At 43.7% G+C, this 19,524-nt stretch overlaps 1 protein-coding gene and 1 long non-coding RNA gene across 3 annotated transcripts; one reads left to right on the top strand and one right to left on the bottom strand.

Moving 5' to 3' along the window:
• Nucleotides 1-375: 375 nt before the first annotated feature.
• On the top strand, nucleotides 376-7,855 carry LOC106583646 (neuronal acetylcholine receptor subunit alpha-4). Its single transcript, XM_045705792.1, has 3 exons — nucleotides 376-500; nucleotides 5,500-6,883; nucleotides 7,316-7,855. Exons 2-3 carry the CDS (start codon nucleotides 5,645-5,647, stop codon nucleotides 7,451-7,453), a joined length of 1,377 nt encoding a protein of 458 aa, XP_045561748.1. The 5' UTR covers nucleotides 376-500; nucleotides 5,500-5,644; the 3' UTR covers nucleotides 7,454-7,855.
• A 2,849-nt stretch (nucleotides 7,856-10,704) lies between these two features.
• LOC106583649 (uncharacterized) lies at nucleotides 10,705-13,536 on the bottom strand. Of its 2 annotated transcripts, none has more exons than XR_001323578.2 (5): nucleotides 13,388-13,536; nucleotides 13,131-13,304; nucleotides 12,193-12,357; nucleotides 11,852-11,901; nucleotides 10,705-11,653 (listed from the first exon to the last, which is right to left on the bottom strand). It is a non-coding gene; the product is annotated as an uncharacterized lncRNA (long non-coding RNA). The 2 variants fall into 2 exon arrangements; XR_001323577.2 differs by having other exon boundaries at nucleotides 12,242-12,357.
• Nucleotides 13,537-19,524: the final 5,988 nt, after the last annotated feature.

Below are 19,524 nucleotides of genomic sequence, written 5' to 3'. Positions count from 1 at the left end.
AGCTGATTAAATTACAGAATTAGCAGAGCAGAAACAACATATAACGTAAACTCACCCATTCCGTAAAAATGTGTGCAACCGCGACATTCAAACGAGGCTGCAAAGAAAACTAATGGGTCTGTAGCGACTGTGTTGACTTCAAAATCTGGGGTGTGAACTACGTTTCTATTCAAGCGTTGATCGACATGGTAATGGCTCTATAGTATTGGAGAAAAGTTTAAAAAACTGACCCTCCGTTACATCGTGAAGTGTCATGCCGTAAAGTGCAGCACGCATAAAGCAACTATTTATTTCTTACAATCTCTCTCCACCAGGTGTAGCACTTCTCTCATCGTTTAAAAACAAGAAATGGACAGTGACGGAGGTAAGGGGGATACTTAGTCATTTTTTGCGTCATCACAGTAAGCGATCATGACTCTCAAAGCCGCTGTTTACTTCTGAAGATCACTTTAGCACCGCCCTAAAAACTCGATTCAAATTCGACACAAACCTTCAAATAGGTATGTAATGACACATTATATAAACTCTTTATAGTGTTTTATTTACATTTTAGAGGCGGTAAGGTGATAAGTTGGACAGATCGAGTGAAAAAAAGCCGTTTTCCCACACATCTCCTCTCCTTCTCACTATCACGCATTAGTTTCGCTTCCCCACCCGCCATTTTTAAAAAGACCCGACGGAGCTCATTGCCTTCTTGAATTATGTAGAAACGGGCAGCTTGGAGGTCATGTCATTAATTTTGTTGGAAAGGGGAGAAATTGTGCTTTACAATGGTATTGACATTACAGTTGATCTGGAAGTATTACGTTCTTGGGGCGCTAAAATAAGGTAAATTGTACAGACCAAGGCGATGTACAAAAGTGAGTGAGTTTACGTTACCTTTTCACAAGGTCATCACTAGTTACCACACCAAGTTATAAATCCCACCTATTTCCCCCAAATCCGATTTTTTACCTTAACCATAACCTTTACCACACTGCTAACCTTACGCCTAAACCTAACTTTAATTAAGACCAAAAAACACATTTTTGTTTTCGTGATTTATTACGATATTGACTTTGTGACTGTGGTAACTAGTGGAAACCTCTCACAGGAGCAGAAGGAAAGAGGAAGTAAAATGGGCAATGCAACAAGTTCACAGGAAATGGACCAAACCATTTTACAGTTCAAAGTTCATATTTTCTTATACCAACTCTTATGATCTTAGATGATAGCTACTGTCACGGTTGTCGTAGGAATGAGCGGACCAAAGTGCAGCGTGTGTCGTTCCACATTTTATTTATACTGTGAAACTACGCAATATATAAATAAACTGAATGACAAAAAAACAACAAACCGTGACACAGAGGTGAAACATACACTACTCAAAATTACAATCTCCCACAAACCCAGTGTCACGTCCTGACAAGTAAAGGGGTCATTTGTCATTGTAGTATGGTCAGGGCGTGGCAGGGGGGTGTTGTTTCTGTGTGTTTTGGGGTTTGTTTGTTTCCAGGGGATATGTTCTAGTTTTCTTTTTCTATGTTCATTTTCTATGTGTGGCCGAGTATGGTTTCCAATCAGAGGCAGGTGTCTTTCGTTGTCTCTGATTGGAAGCCATACTTAGGCAGCCTGTTTTTTCCTTTGGGTTTGTGGGTGGTTATTTTCCGTTATAGTCTTTGTACCTTACGGAACTGTCGTTTTGTCGTTTGTTAGTTTTGGTTTAAGTATTCACTTTTATCTAAATAAAGGAAGATGAGCACTATACCCGCTGTGCTTTGGTCTGTCCTTTACGACGCGTATGACAGAACCACCCACCAAAGAAGGACCAAGCAGTGGAAGAAGGAGCAGCAGGAGGAATGGACATGGGAGCAGATATTGGACGGCAAGGGATCCTGGACATGGGAGGAGATCCAGAAGGGATCCATGGGAAGAAGTGGAGGCAGCAAGAGCAGAGCGGCGACGAGAGGAGGCTCTAAATGCACCTAAAGGCAAGACAGAGAGGCAGCCCCCAATTATTTTCACGCCCTGACCAGTAAAGGGGTCCAATCAGAGGCAGGTGTCTTTCGTTGTCTCTGATTGGAAGCCATACTTAGGCAGCCTGTTTTTTCCTTTGGGTTTGTGGGTGGTTGTTTTCCGTTATAGTCTTTGTACCTTACAGAACTGTTGTTTTGTTGTTTGTTAGTTTTGGTTTAAGTGTTCACTTTAATCTAAATAAAGGAAGATGAGCACTATACCCGCTGCGCCTTGGTCTGTCCTTTATGGCGCGTATGACACCCAGGTGGAAAAAATACCCTACTTAAGTATGATCTCCAATTACAGACAACGAGGACCAGCTGCCTCTAATTGCAGATCATCCCAAACAAAACCAACATAGAAATACAAAACTAGAACATGAACATAGAAATATAAACATAGAAAAACACCCCCTGTCACACCCTGACCTACTCTACCATAGAAAATAACATCTTACTATGGTCAGGATGTGACAGATACAGATAGATTTTACTATTACACCAACATAGTCATGGAAACATAATACGGCAATACCACAGTAGATCATTATTTCTGAAATAGAATAATCCCTAAAGTGACCTGATTGACCCAGTCCACTCTAAGATCATCCTGCCCAATCAACGGTGCCAGTCAACAGTAGCGTTGCATGGGTAAAAGCCCTGGAGAAGCCATGCAAGAAACATTCCAGATTACAACCTGTGTCGTGATAATTGCGTTGTTTGCTCTATAACCTGTTAATTCATATGCCTTGCAACCATGATGTAAGACCTAAGGCCGAGACAATAACAAGACACAGTGGCAGAATAAATTCAACCACACCTTTGTTTCATCACAAAACCAGAGAGAAACATCTGTCTGGTGAAGTCCACAAAACAACAGTTACATGACAACAGCATGTTCAAGTAAGTTAATGATTCCGACATTTTCAAACTACTAAACAACTATTGATTAGAACCATGGAGAGTTTTTATTTTATTTCACCTTTCTTTAACCCGGTAGGCAAGTTGAGAACAAGTTCTCATTTACAATTGCGACCTGGCCAAGATAAAGCAAAGCAGTTTGACACATACAACAACACAGAGTTACACATGGAGTAAAACAAACCTACAGTCAATAATATAGTAGAAAAATAAGTCTATATACAATGTGAGCAAATGAGGTAAGATAAGGGAGATAAAGGCAAAAAAGGCCATGGTGGCGAAGTAAATACAATATAGCAAGTAAAACACTGGAATTGTAGATTTGCAGTGGAAGAAAGTGCAAAGTAGAAATGGAAATAATTGGGTGCAAAGGAGCGAAATAAATAAATAAATACAGTAGGGGAAGAGGTAGTTGTTTGGGCTAAATTATAGATGGGCTATGTACAGGTGCAGGAATCTGTGAGCTGCTCTGACAGCTGGTGCTTAAAGCTAGTGAGGGAGATAAGTGTTTCCAGTTTTAGAGATTTTTGTAGTTCGTTCCAGTCATTTGCAGCAGAGAACTGGAAGGAGAGGCAGCCGAAGGAGGAATTGGCTTTGGGGGTGACCAGAGAGATATACCTGCTGGAGCGCGTGCTACAGGTGGGTGCTGCTCTGGTGACCAGCGAGCTGAGATAAGGGGGAACTTTACCTAGCAGGGTCTTGTAGATGACCTGGAGCCAGTGGGTTTGTAAAAGGAGCAGGTTTCTGGGGGCGATAAAATAGTTTCAAGGTATAATGTACAGACAAAGGTATGGTAGGATGTGAATACAGTGGAGGTAAACCTAGGCATTTAGTGATGATGAGAGAGATATTGTCTCTAGAAACATCATTGAAACCAGGTGATGTCATCACATGTGTGGGTGGTGGAACTGAGAGGTTGGATAAGGTATAATGAGCAGGGCTAGAGGCTCTACAGTGAAATAAGCCAATAAACACTAACCAGAACAGCAATGGACAAGGCATATTGACATTAAGGAGAGGCATGCTTAGCCAAGTGATCAAAAGGGTCCAGTGAGTAGTGAGGTCGGTTACGGTCAAGGCGATTCAGACAGCTAGCCGGGCCATGGGTAGCAAGTTGGCAGAAGATGGTCTGTTTTTAGCCACCTCGTGCATTTCCGTCGGTAGATTAGTGGGGTTCCTTGTGGTAGAGGGTAGAGGGGACCAATCCAATTGGCAAATCCAATTAGCAAAAATAGTTATAGTTATAGTGGCCCAAGATAATTGGCCTATTCAGATAGCAGCTGATAAGACAGCTAACGATTAGCTGGCCACCGATGGGCGTTCAGGTTACGTCGCGACGGAGGGGCCAGTTGGATAACTCCCTCGGGCAGATAACGTCAGTAGTCCAGTCATGAAGGCCCGATGGGGCTCCGCATCAGCAGTAAAACAGGTCCAGATAGGTGATTGTAGCCCAGGAGTGGCTGATGGAACTCCTCAGCTGGCTAGCTCCGGAATAATTGATGTTAGCTCCGGGACCGACGTTAGCCAATAGTCACTCGGATAGCAGCTAGCTAGCTGCAAGATCCAGGTGTAAATATCCAGAGCTTGCGGTAGAAATGGCTGGCTAACTTCTGGCTAACTTCTGGCTAGCTTCTGTTGTGGATTTCAGATTTTAGGTAAATAATACTTTTTTTTTAATTGGTGAGGCGGGTTGCAGGAGAGTGTTTTGAAGTTGAGTTTTTAGAAGAAAAAAATATATAAAAAGATATGCGAAGAAAATATGTAAATATATATATACACGGGACACGACAAGACGAGGACAAATGACGTCTGACTGCTATGCCATCTTGGATTAGATAACCACAACTTGCAAAGAAATCAAGCCCTGCCTCCACTATTCCAGCACCATTTCAACATCATCTAATCACCTATGCTTAGTCTACTACAGTGACTAAAAGATAGAAGGACCATTCACACCTGAGCTCGCTCAGTTTAGCTCAACGCTGATTGGCTATTATTTTATAACAAAACAAATTCAAGGGAGGCCAAATGCTCGTTGGCTTCCCTTGCAATCTATGCTACTGGCGGCAACAATGTCATACTCTTTTTGACCAGACATAGATGGGCTACTCATACAGAGACAGAGGAGCGCTGTTTGATTCGCTTGGATGCTTTCTCCTGTGAGATATATTCAGCCTCTTGTGAATTGAAGGAAATGTATGAAACACAGAGAGACGAAAGATACTGAGATATTACGAAATATATTATTATGTATCTTTTTTCTTTACTTCAATGTCAATTTTTGGGTGAAGCCTAGCTTCACTTGGCATCCATGAATACACGCCACTGTGAGTCTAAGTGTCGTACCCCTGGTATATCTAAATAAAATTGTAAAAAATGTATGTGGCGACCCCACTGCAATTCGACTTCACTAGGACATGCTGCAATACACACTTTATGTTTGTATATATAGCCACAGCCACTCTTTTCTACCATTGATGACCAAAAAACAATGAGAGTGGACGGGTAATTGATCTTTATTGTCTAATCTGTCAGGCCTTTCCTTAACATACAATCTATCTCTATCATCCCTTCTTATCTCTAGTGCAGATGGTGATTTCTCCGTGACCCACCTGACCAAGGCCCACCTGTTCCACGACGGGCGCATCAAGTGGGTTCCCCCGGCCATCTACAAGTCCTCCTGCAGCATCGACGTCACCTTCTTCCCTTTCGACCAGCAGAACTGCACCATGAAGTTTGGCTCGTGGACCTACGACCGCACCAAGATCGACCTAATCAGCATGGCGGGCAATGTGGACCAGATGGACTACTGGGAAAGTGGCGAGTGGGTGCTGGTGGATGCCGTGGGCAACTACAACATCAAGAAGTACGAGTGCTGCCACGAGGTCTACTCTGACATCACCTATTCCTTCATCATCCGGAGGCTACCGCTGTTCTACACCATTAATCTGATAGTGCCCTGTCTGCTGATCTCCTGTCTGACTGTCCTGGTGTTCTATCTGCCCTCTGACTGTGGAGAGAAGATCACCCTGTGTATCTCTGTGTTGCTGTCTCTCACCGTCTTCCTCTTGCTTATTACTGAGATCATCCCATCCACCTCACTGGTCATCTCGCTCATCGGGGAGTACCTCCTCTTCACCATGATCTTCGTCACCCTTTCCATCAGCATCACCATATTCGTGCTCAACGTGCACCACCGCTCGCCGCGCACGGACACCATGCCCCGCTGGGTGCGCCACGTCTTCCTGGACGTCGTCCCCGGCTTCCTGTTCATCCGGCGGCCTGCCGTGGTCAAGGACAACAGCAAGAGGCTGGCGGAGGCCATGCAAAAGAGGGCCACGCTATGGGGTGAGATGGAGGCTGAGCTGGAGGCCAGCTTCCCACCCACCTCCCCCCTGGAGGTCCAAGAGATCCTGGCCCGCTCCCCTTCTCTCTCCATGGGCCGATCCATGGAGGGTTCCCTGCCCCCCAAGTTTCCCCAGCAACAGCAGCAGCCCCTGGACAGATCCCCCAGCCAGTACTCTATCCTCCCGGAGGAGCCGACCACCTCGTCCCAGCCAGGCTGCTCTCCTCTGTTCCTCCACCCTCTCTTCCTGCCCAGGGACAAGCACCACATGGCCAGGCCCAAGATGCGCTCCCTCAGCTTACAGTACGGCCTGGGTGAGAGGGAGCAGCCCCAGACCAGCGTCCGCTGTCGCTCACGCAGCATCCAGTACTGCTGCCTGCATGAGGAGGTCTCCTCCATGCGTAACGGCATGCAGCGGCCTCTCTCTCAGCACCCGTCCCTGATGGAGGAGAGGAAGCAGAGCTGCTCAGCTGTCTGCAAGTATCACTCAGGCCTGGCCAAGGAAGCCAAAGCAATGACCAAGGACCAGCGGCTCCTCGTCTTATCCCCGTCCATGAAGATGGCCATGGAAGGTGTGCAGTACATCGCAGACCACCTCCGTTCGGAGGATATCGACTTCTCTGTAAGCAAGGGTGTCATCATTAACATGTAAACTGAGGAGGCAGGTCTATGAGCACAGACCCAGGCCCCTTCAGTTTATCTACAGTATTTGCTCTCTGAAAATAGAGAATATGGTGCGTCAGGGCACCCTCAGTTTTAGCTATTTGTATGCTGAAGATACATATTGTTTATTTCTACCCATAATTATTTCAAAGATATCAAAAAAGATACATGACACAAAACTCAATCGGGCTTTACAGTTATGAATGCCAGTGGATAAGGGACTTGGCATTTGCCGCACAATGCCATATATTTCAGAGCGCAATGCTGTATTCTGTACTTCAATGGTGAACAACCTGAACCGTAGGAACACAAATTCTATCAATTTCAATATTTCAACAGTGATTCATTTTGTGTACGAAGTAACTAAAAACTGATTTCTGTCATTATTCAGGTGAAGCAGGAGTGGAAGTACGTGGCTATGGTCCTAGACCGGATCTTTCTGTGGTTGTTCATCATGGTGTGTATCCTGGGGACCCTCGGACTCTTCGTCCCTCCCTGGCTGGCTGGAATGATAGACCTATCTTTCTGACACCAAACACTTCTGAAGCCATTGACCCTATGCACACTCAAGTTGTACAACTGATGAACAACTCATTTGGCACAATGTTTTTCTGAACAACATGAATTACACAAGCATTGTGGAGACACTGCACAATGATTGTGTAAACATTTGTGTGCAGAAAATATCAGTTGTATGACAACCATTGTGTGTGTCAAATACATTGTATACTGCTCAAAAAAATAAAGGGAAAACTTAAACAACACATCCTAGATCTGAATGAAAGAAATAATCTTATTAAATACTTTTTTCTTTACATAGTTGAATGTGCTGACAACAAAGTCACACAAAAATAATCAATGGAAATCCAATTTATCAACCCATGGAGGTCTGGATTTGGAGTCACACTCAAAATTAAAGTGGAAAACCACACTACAGGCTGATCCAACTTTGATGTAATGTCCTTAAAACAAGTCAAAATGAGGCTCAGTAGTGTGTGTGGCCTCCACATGCCTGTATGACCTCCCTACAATGCCTGGGCATGCTCCTGATGAGGTGGTGGATGGTCTCCTGAGGGATCTCCTCCCAGACCTGGACTAAAGCATCCGCCAACTCCTGGACAGTCTGTGGTGCAACGTGGCGTTGGTGGATGGAGCGAGACATGATGTCCCAGATGTGCTCAATTGGATTCAGGTCTGGGGAACGGGCGGGCCAGTCCATAGCATCAATGCCTTCCTCTTGCAGGAACTGCTGACAGACTCCAGCCACATGAGGTCTAGCATTGTCTTGCATTAGGAAGAACCCAGGGCCAACCGCACCAGCATATGGTCTCACAAGGGGTCTGAGGATCTCATCTCGGTACCTAATGGCAGTCAGGCTACCTCTGGCGAGCACATGGAGGGCTGTGCGGCCCCACAAAGAAATGCCACCCCACACCATGACTGACCCACCGCCAAACCGGTCATGCTGGAGGATGTTGCAGGCAGCAGAACGTTCTCCACGGCGTCTCCAGACTCTGTCACGTCTGTCACGTGCTCAGTGTGAACCTGCTTTCATCTGTGAAGAGCACAGGGCGCCAGTGGCGAATTTGCCAATCTTGGTGTTCTCTGGCAAATGCCAAACGTCCTGCACGGTGTTGGGCTGTAAGCACAACCCCCACCTGTGGACGTCGGGCCCTCATGGAGTCTGTTTCTGACCATTTGAGCAGACACATGCACATTTGTGGCTTGCTGGAGGTCATTTTGCAGGGCTCTGGCAGTGCTTCTCCTGCTCCTCCTTGCACAAAGGCGGAGGTAGCGGTCTTGCTGCTGGGTTGTTGCCCTCCTATGGCCTCCTCCACGTCTCCTGATGTACTGGCCTGTCTCCTGGTAGCACCTCCATGCTCTGGACACTACGCTGACAGACACAGCAAACCTTCTTGCCACAGCTCGCATTGATGTGCCATCCTGGATGATCTGCACTACCTGAGCCACTTGTGTGGGTTGTAGACTCCGTCTCATGCTACCACTAGAGTGAAAGCACCGCCAGCATTCAAAAGTGACCAAAACATCAGCCAGGAAGCATAGGAACTGAGAAGTGGTCTGTGGTCCCCACCTGCAGAACCACTGTTTTATTGGGGGTGTCTTGCTAATTGCCTATAATTTCCACCTGTTGTCTATTCCATTTGCACAACAGCATGTGAAATTTATTGTCAATCAGTGTTGCTTCCTAAGTGGACAGTTTGATTTCACAGAAGTGTGATTGACTTGGAGTTACATTGTGTTGTTTAAGTCTTCCCTTTATTTTTTTGAGCAGTGTATATCAGTTGTGCAGACCTGAGTGTGAACAGGGCTATGGAGGATGTGACCAGTGGACAGGAAACCTTCTCATTCATTCATTCATTCATTCATTGTGAAAGTGCATTTGTAGATAAAAAGTGACACATAAATGTTTTGGCGATGCTTTATTTTCCAGGAGCCAGCAGAGTGGTAACTGCCAAAATAATGAAAATAATTGAGAAAATGTGATATACAAAGTATATTGATAGCAGGTGCTTCCATACAGGTATGGTTCCTGAGTTAATTAAGCAATTAACATCCCATCATGCTTAGGGTCATGTATAAAAATGCTGGGCAGGCCATTATTTTGGCTACCATGGCTATGCCCCCATAGAATGACAATGCTCCCATCCACAGGGCATGAGTGGTCACTGAATGGTTTGATGAGCATGAAAATTATTTAAACCATATGCCATGGCTTTTTTAGTCACCAGATCTCAACCCAATTGAACAGTTATGGGAGATTGAGACAGCGTTTTCCATCACCATCAACAAAACATCAAATGAGGGGCCTCCCGGGTGGCGCAGTGGTCTAAGGCACTGCATCACAGTGCTAGCTGTGTCAGAAGAGAATCTGGGTTAGAGCCCAGGCTCTGTCGCAGATGGGAGGCCCATGGGGCGGCGCACAATTGGCCCAGCGTCGTTCGGGTTAGGGCGGGTTTGGCCGGCAGGGATATCCTTGTCTCATCGCGCACTAGCGACTCCTGTGGCGGGCCGGTGTGGCTGGTTTCCGGGTTGGATGTGCATTGTGTCAAGAAGCAGTGCGGCTTGGCTTGGTTGGTTTCGGAGGACGCATGGTTCTCGACCTTCGCCTCTCCCGAGTCCGTACGGGAGTTGCAGCGATGAGACAAGACTGTAACTACTACCACGAAATTGGGGAGAAAAAAGGGCTAAAAAAAATATATAATAAAAAAAAACATCAAATGATGGAATGTCTTGTGGAAGAATGGTGTTGCATCCCTCCAATAGAGTTCCAGTAGAATCTATGCCAAGGTGCATTGAAGCCGTTGGTGTTCCCTTTATTTCAGCATTTACCTGTATCTCTACCTGATACTATGCAGGATATCTGGGGAAACAATAGGAATACTAAGCAAATAAAGTTGTACAAAATGATAGTTTATAAAGAGCTTTAATAAATCATTAGAGCATAATTTCTAACAATATTTAAGCTAGTTTAAAACACAGAGCCTTAGGCTAAGTTTACAAAGGCAGTCCAATTCTAATCTTTTGTCCAATTATTGGCAGTGATCTGATTGGTAAAAATATCAGAATTGGGCTGCCTGTGTAAACGCAGCTAAAGTAGCCTAGATGGAACATATTTTAATATCCAAACAAGGAACCTTATTCTTTAACAGAAGAGAACAGAGGATAGTGGCTCCGTCCGGTAACAGTGGGTGAAGGTAAATACTGTACATACCCTTGGAAATTAGGTCTCAACAATATTCCTCTACTTCTAGCATTAAGTCATTTATACCTGAAACGTATGCCTATTCAATCCAGCTGTGCCCTACAATAGCTACTATGTGCCGTAGGTGGTATTTTCCTAAAGCTGTAAGGTTTAACGTACTCTTAAATCTTGTTGTAATCGACACATTTTCACATGTTGACTTTCATGTTTTTATCCTCTTTCTCTGTGCTGTAGTGGTGTTGTTTTTGCACTTGCAAGAAAACTAAAATTCAAATTCACAATGCAAACATTTTTCCCTCTCTTGAATGCTGTTGTGATTTCTTCAGGGTCATCTTACGATTGAAACATCTACCACAATCATTGTGTCAAATTAGCAATAGTGAAACATTTGTGCTTCTTCAGTTTCTGTAATGGAAAAGATCTTTATGAAGAAATCCTCCAATTAAGGAAATACCACCCAATTCTTGAAATTCTTCCACTGATGGCCTCTTAGCCTCTACAGGATTACTGGCAACCCCAAAAGACACTGAGAAGTTTGTACTCTGGATTCCAAACGCTTGATAGAGCGGCTCAGTGAATGTGGTCTGAAAAGTGTAAAGGTGGGTCATTGTGTCAGAGGAGACCTCATAGAAGGAGACAGTTCTAGCAGGATGGTCCAAAAAAACTCCTACTCTCTTGTTTTGCTCAGATAGTTTTGGGGGGAGGTTATTTTAGTGGTTTCATTATTGTAGTCGGCAGAGTCATGGTACTTAGAGCAAGACACCAGGAATTGTCATTGGATCCAAGCTTACAGACACGTCCATTTCCTTTTCTGCTGATTCCTTTATATGCCACTCCTATGACAGTCAAGTGCCCACTCCCCTCTGCCCGCCAGTAATGGCGCCCACTCAGACCATCTGTACACAGCACCTGTGGACAGTCAAATCTCTCGGGGTGGTCAGTTTCCTTGAGACAGAGATAGGAGTCTGCTTGCTGTGTTTAGGTCTAGAGTGGGCTCACAGGCATCTGTGGATGAAAAGAGAGGTTAGAGGGGAAATAAGCTGGATCAAACCAACGTGTCCGTGTGTTTAAGTCACGGGTGGGATCTGAACTATCTCATCACTAAAGTGTCTTACCTCCACTACATTTACAGGAATAATAAATGTGTTATTTTAGTACATTGACCAAAATAGATGAGATGTTAAAACAAACAAACATACATACACTTCTTAAGCAGCTGTGGTTCTATCCAGATCTCTTCAGTATGGTCCACACTGTGGCAGAGGAACAGAGAGTGAGTGAGTGAGTGAGTGAGTGAGTGAGTGAGTGAGTGAGTGAGTGAGTGAGTGAGTGAGTGAGTGAGTGAGTGAGTGAGTGAGTGAGTGAGTGAGTGAGTGAGTGAGTGAGTGAGTGAGTGAGTGAGTGAGTGAGTGACAAGGAAACAAGTAAAGTGTTGCCATTGGAATTACTGAAGGTCAGAATTCAATGTTGTGGTTCAAATAGGAGAGAAATATGCATACGAAAACATGCAAATGAAAAGATTGGCACAGATTTACTGCACTAACTTGAGATTACAATGGGCCTCATCCAGTTTAGCAGAAAGCAGCTTCACACCTGTGTCTCCTGGGTGATTGAAGCTCAGGTCCAACTCTCTCAGGTGGGAGGGGTTTGATCACAGAGCTGAAGCCAGAACAGCACAGCCTTCCTCTGTGACTTTACAGAATAACAGCCTGCAGAGAAAAACAATTCTGGGTTTTACAACTTGACTGAGGCTGGTGAGAGCTGAAATATGAACCTATCTTTTCAGAGATACACTATTGTTAAAGCATTTATATCTACATGGTATCCAGCCAGTGCATTCAAATAGGGTAGGTAAGAGAACCACATATCACAGTCATTGTAAGTACAAACTTTCTTCAATAAAACATCTATCAGAGAAATCAGAGCAAGTGAGGGAAGACAAGTGTTAGAGCAAGAAAGACAGTAAGGTGTTTAATGATCTAGGGCTATATGCCATCAGATTGACATCCGCATAGCTTTGTTTTGGCGGTGTCAAAGGTGGAACTGCGTTAGAGCTGTCAAATTCACAAGCAGCTCGTTGCGTTACCTGATCACAGACACTGCCATTGGATACAACGAAACCACACCCGACTATAATCCGACAAATCCCATGCAGCCGCGTTACAAGTTCAAACACTCAAATTAGACTGATATGCATAAATCCCCCCATCCAAATGAACATGAAAACATGCATTAGCCTCACATCAATGGTTTGACATTGGAGAGTCATTAATTCTAACATCGATAGAGCCTACACTTTCTAGCGCCATTTTGAACTTCTAACACAGTAGGAATAATAAGAAAGGGACTGGTTTGTGACACACAAGAGCAGCTGCTCACCGATATGTCACCTCATACCGCAGTTACACCTCTAACGCTGGTTAACGCTCGATCTGACTGAATCCAGGCCATAGAAATGTACAGTATGTTCATAAATACTGACCTCAGTATCTCTAGTCTACAGTTTTGATGCCTTAGTCCAGCAGAGAGCAACTTCACTCCTGAATCCTGCAGGTCATTGTGACTCAGGTCCAGCTCTCTCAGGTGAGAGGAGGTTGAGCTGAGAGCTGAGGCCAACTCTTCACAACAGTCTTCTGTCAGACAACATCGATTCAGCCTAAATGAGAGAAATAATAATATTATAACACACTAGGCAACAAGTAGCCATAAAGAGAAAAAAATCACAAAGTAATGACTGACCTCAGTTTCTCCAGTTTACAGTGTAGGCTCAACAATCCAGCAGCAAGCAGCTTCACTCCATAATCCTTCAGTCTGTTGTAACTCAGGTCCAACTCAATAAGAGATAAGTTAAGAGAGACCAATATTTCACAAGACTCCCATGTGATGCCACAGCCAGTAAGTCTATAAAGATGTGAGAACATACCATTGAAACAGGCTGGGATGAACTTCCCAAAAACATAAAGATCATCTTTAGCATTAAGATCATTGTTCGTCCATTTTTTTCCAGTGTACTTAAGATGATCTTAATGCTAATTATGATCAACGAAAACAGAATGCATTAGAGCTTGCTCTTAGGCTGAAAATTAACTTCAAAGGAATAGTTTGGGATTTTGGCAACGATGCCCTTTATCTACTTCCCAAGAGTCAGTTGAACTTGTGTAACCCATTATTATGTCTCTGTGTTCAGTGTGATGGACGTTGCTAACTTGCGTTAGCGCAATTCCTAACTTGCGTTAGCGCAATTGCTAACTAGCTTTAGGGCAAGCAAATGCTACTGTAGTTAGCATTGGCCTCTAACTTCCTTCATACTGTACACAGTCATACAAATGGTATTCACAAGTTTAAGTGAATCCTATTGTATTCGGTGTCTGCTGAGTAGGATCTGTCCATAATAACTTGATCTCATGCAACCTGTTGTTCTGATAAAAACATATTTAAGTGAAATGAACACAAACACACAAATGGTTTAGGGGTATTAGGTCTCTCAGCATACATACATACATACATACATACTAGACTAGAATTTTTCAGATTTCATCGTTTTCTGGTATGTGTGAGTTTAGTCTTGACTGAAGCCTTACATTGCCTTTCTGCAGTTTCTTACAGCTGGGACCAGTCTGTCATGCCCCTCCCTGATGTGTTGTATTTCACCAGGTCAAAATCATCCTGCACCTCTGATATCAGAAGCACGTAGGCCAGTGCTGAGCAGTCAGCAGGTGACAGTTCTTCTCTGGACTCAAGGAACTTCTAAATGTTCTCCTGAACTGAATTGTCCTTCATCTCAGTCAAACAGAGGAAAAGGTTCATGTACTTTTCAGGTGACACATGATGTGCACCAGGATTCTTGAGGTATTTCCTAATCTCCTCAACAGTATCTCAGCTGATCTTTGTCTTTGGCAGTAGGCTTTGCAACAGTCTCTGATTGGAATCCAGTGTTATGCCAACAAGGAAGCGGAGGAATAGGTCCAGGTGTCCATTTAGACTATTAATGGCTTTATCGACCATAATCTTCAGCAACTCATGCAAGGGAAGCGCTGCAGAAGCATTCTCCAGGAAAGACTCAAGGGCCTTGATGTTGTTGCTCACATAGCAGTGAAAGACATGCAGTGCAGCAAGGAACTCCTGAATGGTCAGGTGCACAAAGCAGTACACCTTTGTATACAACCCACACTCTTCTTTCAGGAATTCTGTGCAAAACTCAGAGTATGTTGAGGCTTCACTAACATCAATCCCACAGTTTCTCAGGTATTCCTCGTCGAATATGATATTGCCCTCTTGCAGCTGTTCAAATGCTATTTGTGCCAGGTTCAAAATGAAGACTTTATTTTATGCCAAGATCTTCTGTCTATCCCTCTCATTTTGCCCCTGATACTTTTCATTTGCCAGATTTATCTGAATGACCATGAGGTGAGCGTACATCTCAGTCAGAGTTGTAAGGATCTCTCCTCTCTCATTTCTCTGTCTACGAAACACGTCCTCTAGAACCTTTGCAGTGATCCAACAGAAGACTGGTATGTGGCACATGATGTGGAGGCTCCTTGATGTCTTTACATGTGAGATGATTTAGTTGGCTAGTTTACCTTCACCGAATCTCTTCTTGAAGTATTCTTCTCTCTGCGTGTCAGTGAACCCTCGTACTTCTGAAATCCGACTGACCGAGTCGCGGGGAATCTGATTTGCTGCTGCTGGTCTGGAGGTTATCTAGAGGAGTGCATTGGGAAACAGAGTCCCCTTGATGAGGTTAGTCAGAAACTCGTCTACTGATGACATCTGTGTCATATCAAACAGTGTCTCATTGTTTTGGAAATCCAAGGGAAGTCTGCTTTCGTCCAGACCATCAAAGATTAACAGAACTTCACAATCAGTGTACTTCTTTACATCTCCTATCTCAGAAAGTTCAGGGTGAAAGCCATTTGAAAGTCCATGAAGACTGCATTGTTTTCTAATCAGATTCAGCTCTCTGAAAGGAAGCACAAAGATGAAATCTACATCCTGATTGGCTTGTCCTTCTGCCCAGTCGACGATGAACTTCTTCACTGAGACCGTTTTTCCAATTCCAGCGATGCCCTTCGTCAGCACAGTTCTTATGTGTTCCTCTTCTCCATGTGATTGTTTAAAAATTGTATTACATTAATAGGGGTGTCTGGTGATGTTTTTGTCCTGGATGTATGTTCAATCTGCCGAACCTCATGTTCTTTATTAAAACCCCTTCACACTCTCCCTGTGTGATGTAGAGCTGTGTGTAAATTCTATTAAAAGGGGAGTTTGATCTACTGCAGTGCCTTCTAACACCAATGCAAACTTCTACCTCAGACTGGCTTTGTATGTCTCGAGAATATCATTATCATCATTAAATATCAAAGTATTTCAATATATGCAATATACAATTATTTGATGGCTGCCAAATACTATATTCAAATAGTTGTAGTCACCTCCACAGTAACTATTTGTTCCCCAGGGAAAATAGTTACTTTCCACAAAGCATAGTTAAAATTATAGTTATCCCAGGTCTGCACAGCACAACATCTGATCTGAGATGTTTCACTAAAACCAGTATTTGTTCATACAGACATCAACTGTGTGAGAATGATAAAGTGTTCACCTGTTTTTGGCACAGTGATGATGATGTCTCTTACAGTAGAGTTGTAGATGAATGGGGCGATGATAGTGCTTCCATCCTGAGCTCTAATGGAGGTTGGGGTAGAAGCTACTCTATGCTCCTCAACATGCTGGTCTTCTGTTAATTGACAATCAAACAGAACAACATTGGCACAGTGATTTGAAAATTGGTGGCAAACATTCTAATTTCACGATATAATGTAGATCCAAATGTACTTGGTCAATCATTTTGATCTATAACACTTTTTCAAGGATTCTTTTTCATACAAATAAATTGGAAAAATAATACTAATTTTCAAAAAGGTGTCTTACTTTCTTGGTGTCTAATAGCATGTTGTTGTAGTAGGTTTGGTTCAGAATGTGTTCTGGATCTCTTTCCACACTGGGGGCAGCCAGGGTCTCCTGATGGACCAGGCTGGTCCCTGTAGCTGCCGATGCACTGTCTGCACACTCTGTGTCCACAGTTAAAAGAGACGGGGTCTCTCAGCCCTTGCTCACACACTGAACAGCTGGACTGATGCTTGGTCAGACCTGCCCTCCAGCTCCACTCACTGCTGAGAGAGAGAAGAGCTATTCAGTGTGTTTGTGTGTATGTACTTGTTTTCCTACATTATCAGGACCTCATTGTCCTAACATTTCACCCTAATGTCCTGAAAAGGTAGGAAAACAAGTCAGGACATTTTTCAGGTCCTGAATTTGTTCAAATGCTATTTTAAGCTTTAGGGTTAATTTTAGGGTTTTGGGATTAAGGTTAGGGTTAGGGTTAGATTTAGGGTTAGGTTTAAGGTTAGGGAAAATAGGATTTTTAATGGTCAAGCATTTGTACAGTCCAAAAACTTCTGAAATTTCACAAAAACATAGCTTTGTGCGTGAGTGTCATGTGTCTGTCACATGTCGTTGTGGCTTTATTGAGGGTTGTTGACGCAACATAAAAGACTGAAACAAAAAAAAACATGAAGAATGACCAATTAAGAAAGCTTGTGCCATCCCTCTGCTGTGGCGAAACTGCCTGCTGAGCCAGCACGAGTGTTTAGCAATCAATACCATTAACAGGAAGTCATTGTTTATTTTCATGACAGGTGTCCACACACAGGGTGTTGTATTGTCAGGAGGTAGAATAAACGTGTGTATAAGCCCATGTATCCCCCTCTTCTTCAATACCCATAGAGGACAAAAACCCACCTGTGTTCCATTACAGCGGATCAGCACATGCACTTGGATCCTTCATCACGGTAGACCTTCAATATTATTTTCAACAATGTCTGTCACATCGCCTCTTCGGTTGGGTGGGAAGTCCTACAGAGTTTCCTGAGTCACAGAACAACCTGAACCAACTCATGCTCCTGGTCACCCAGGAGGTCTATAAGGGAGTGTGTCATGCTGACAAGCTGAAACATACACGTTAGCATGGCCACCAGACGAGAACTAAACTCTGTAAAACTGAGACTCATAACCAATTTATTTCTCTCTAGCTGCTCCTATTATTACTTCAGAACTAAAGGGCACAATTTTGCTTTTTTCAGAACTCACTTTGTATTTACAGAGTAAGTCCATAGCAGCAACGTTTCGGTCCGGAGCAGTGAGATCTTTATTTTATTATTTCTTACACACAGTGGGACAAACACAGGTGTCCCACTCTAAATAAAAATAGTTTTGTTGCACTGCCCTTTGCTTTTGTTCTATCAATTTGGTGAATAAATATGTTGGTTTTCTCTAAAGGGCAGCACTTATACACTCATTAGTGCTGTGCACATCCCAGGCTGACTATATTTCAGATGCCTGCCAGATCTCACAACGCCACCACTGTTTTCATAATAGTCACGTTCCAGGCAAAATACATTTCAAGCGTTACATTACATTAACCAATGGTTGTGTGCCACGTCCTTGACTATGTATTTGGGCATCAGATTGCTATATCATAAGATGTGGTTAGCTGATATGTTAAATACCAATCCATGCGTTGTGAGATCTGGCAGCTAGGCGTCCGCAATGCAGTCGGCCTGGACCACGGCCACTATCTTAAACTGCATACTCTAGGTATGTGTTATCTACGGATATCTTACATAACATGGGCACGTGATAAAAGAACACTTCGACTGGCCTGGCCTAAAGAGAGGTATGTGCACAGTCTACCCACATGCTATTAACGTCATGTTGACAATTGGTATACAGCCATACCAATGTTTCTAGTTTTGTCAAGTAGGCAGCTTGAAAGCCTGAGACCCACACTGAAAACAAGTGTTGTATAAAAAAAAGCTTTCATGTGTTATTCTCTATTTGATTTGTCCTTTATTAACTGTACAATTGTTTACTCTAAAAATAAATACATGTTTTCTGATCAGTCACATAGCGCAAACACCAATCTGTCTGGATACGTTCAGGTTTATATGTCTCTTCCTGATAAATAACTTGGTTACTGTAAAACCTCTGTCAATCATTAGCCACAGTGGTGAGTTGTCATGTCCTGACCATGGTAAGCTGTTATTTTCAATGGTAGAGTGGTCAGGGCGTGACAGGGGGTGTTTTTCTATGTTTTATATTTCTATGTTTAGGTTCTAGTTCTCTATTTCTATGTTTTTTGGGGGGGATGATCTCCAATTAGAGGCAGCTGGTCCTCGTTGTCTCTAATTGGAGATCATACTTGATAAGAGAATTATATAATAAAGGTAAATGAATAAAGAATCCATTATTAATTAGTAGTTATGTAGCATGGGTAATGAATAATTAAGTTACTGAACGTTAGTCCCATAAGGTCTAGTAGAGACCCGGAAGGGAGAGAAATGTGTGTGTGTGTGCACCATGGTGCTTGCCTACGGAGCTGTGAGGGGAACGGCACCTCCGTACCTTCAGGCTCTGATCAGGCCCTACACCCAAACAAGGGCACTGCGTTCATCCACCTCTGGCCTGCTGGCCCCCCTACCTCTGCGGAAGCACAGTTCCCGCTCAGCCCAGTCAAAACTGTTCGCTGCTCTGGCACCCCAATGGTGGAACAAGCTCCCTCACGACGCCAGGACAGCGGAGTCAATCACCGCCTTCCGTAGACACCTGAAACCCCACCTCTTTAACGGATACCTGGGATAGGATATAGTAATCCTTCTAACCCCCCCCCCAAAAAAGATATAGATGTACTATTGTAAAGTGGTTGTTCCACTGGATATCATAAGGTGAATGCACCAATTTGTAAGTCGCTCTGGATAAGAGCGTCTGCTAAATGACGTAAATGTAAATGTAAATGATTAGTGGGCCTAAGGGAATTG

Source organism: Salmo salar, chromosome ssa22 (genome assembly GCF_905237065.1).
Source record: "Salmo salar chromosome ssa22, Ssal_v3.1, whole genome shotgun sequence".
Taxonomy (NCBI): Eukaryota; Metazoa; Chordata; class Actinopteri; order Salmoniformes; family Salmonidae; genus Salmo; species Salmo salar.
Note: the sequence above shows the minus strand (reverse complement) of the source record. Positions and strands in the feature narration are given on the sequence as shown.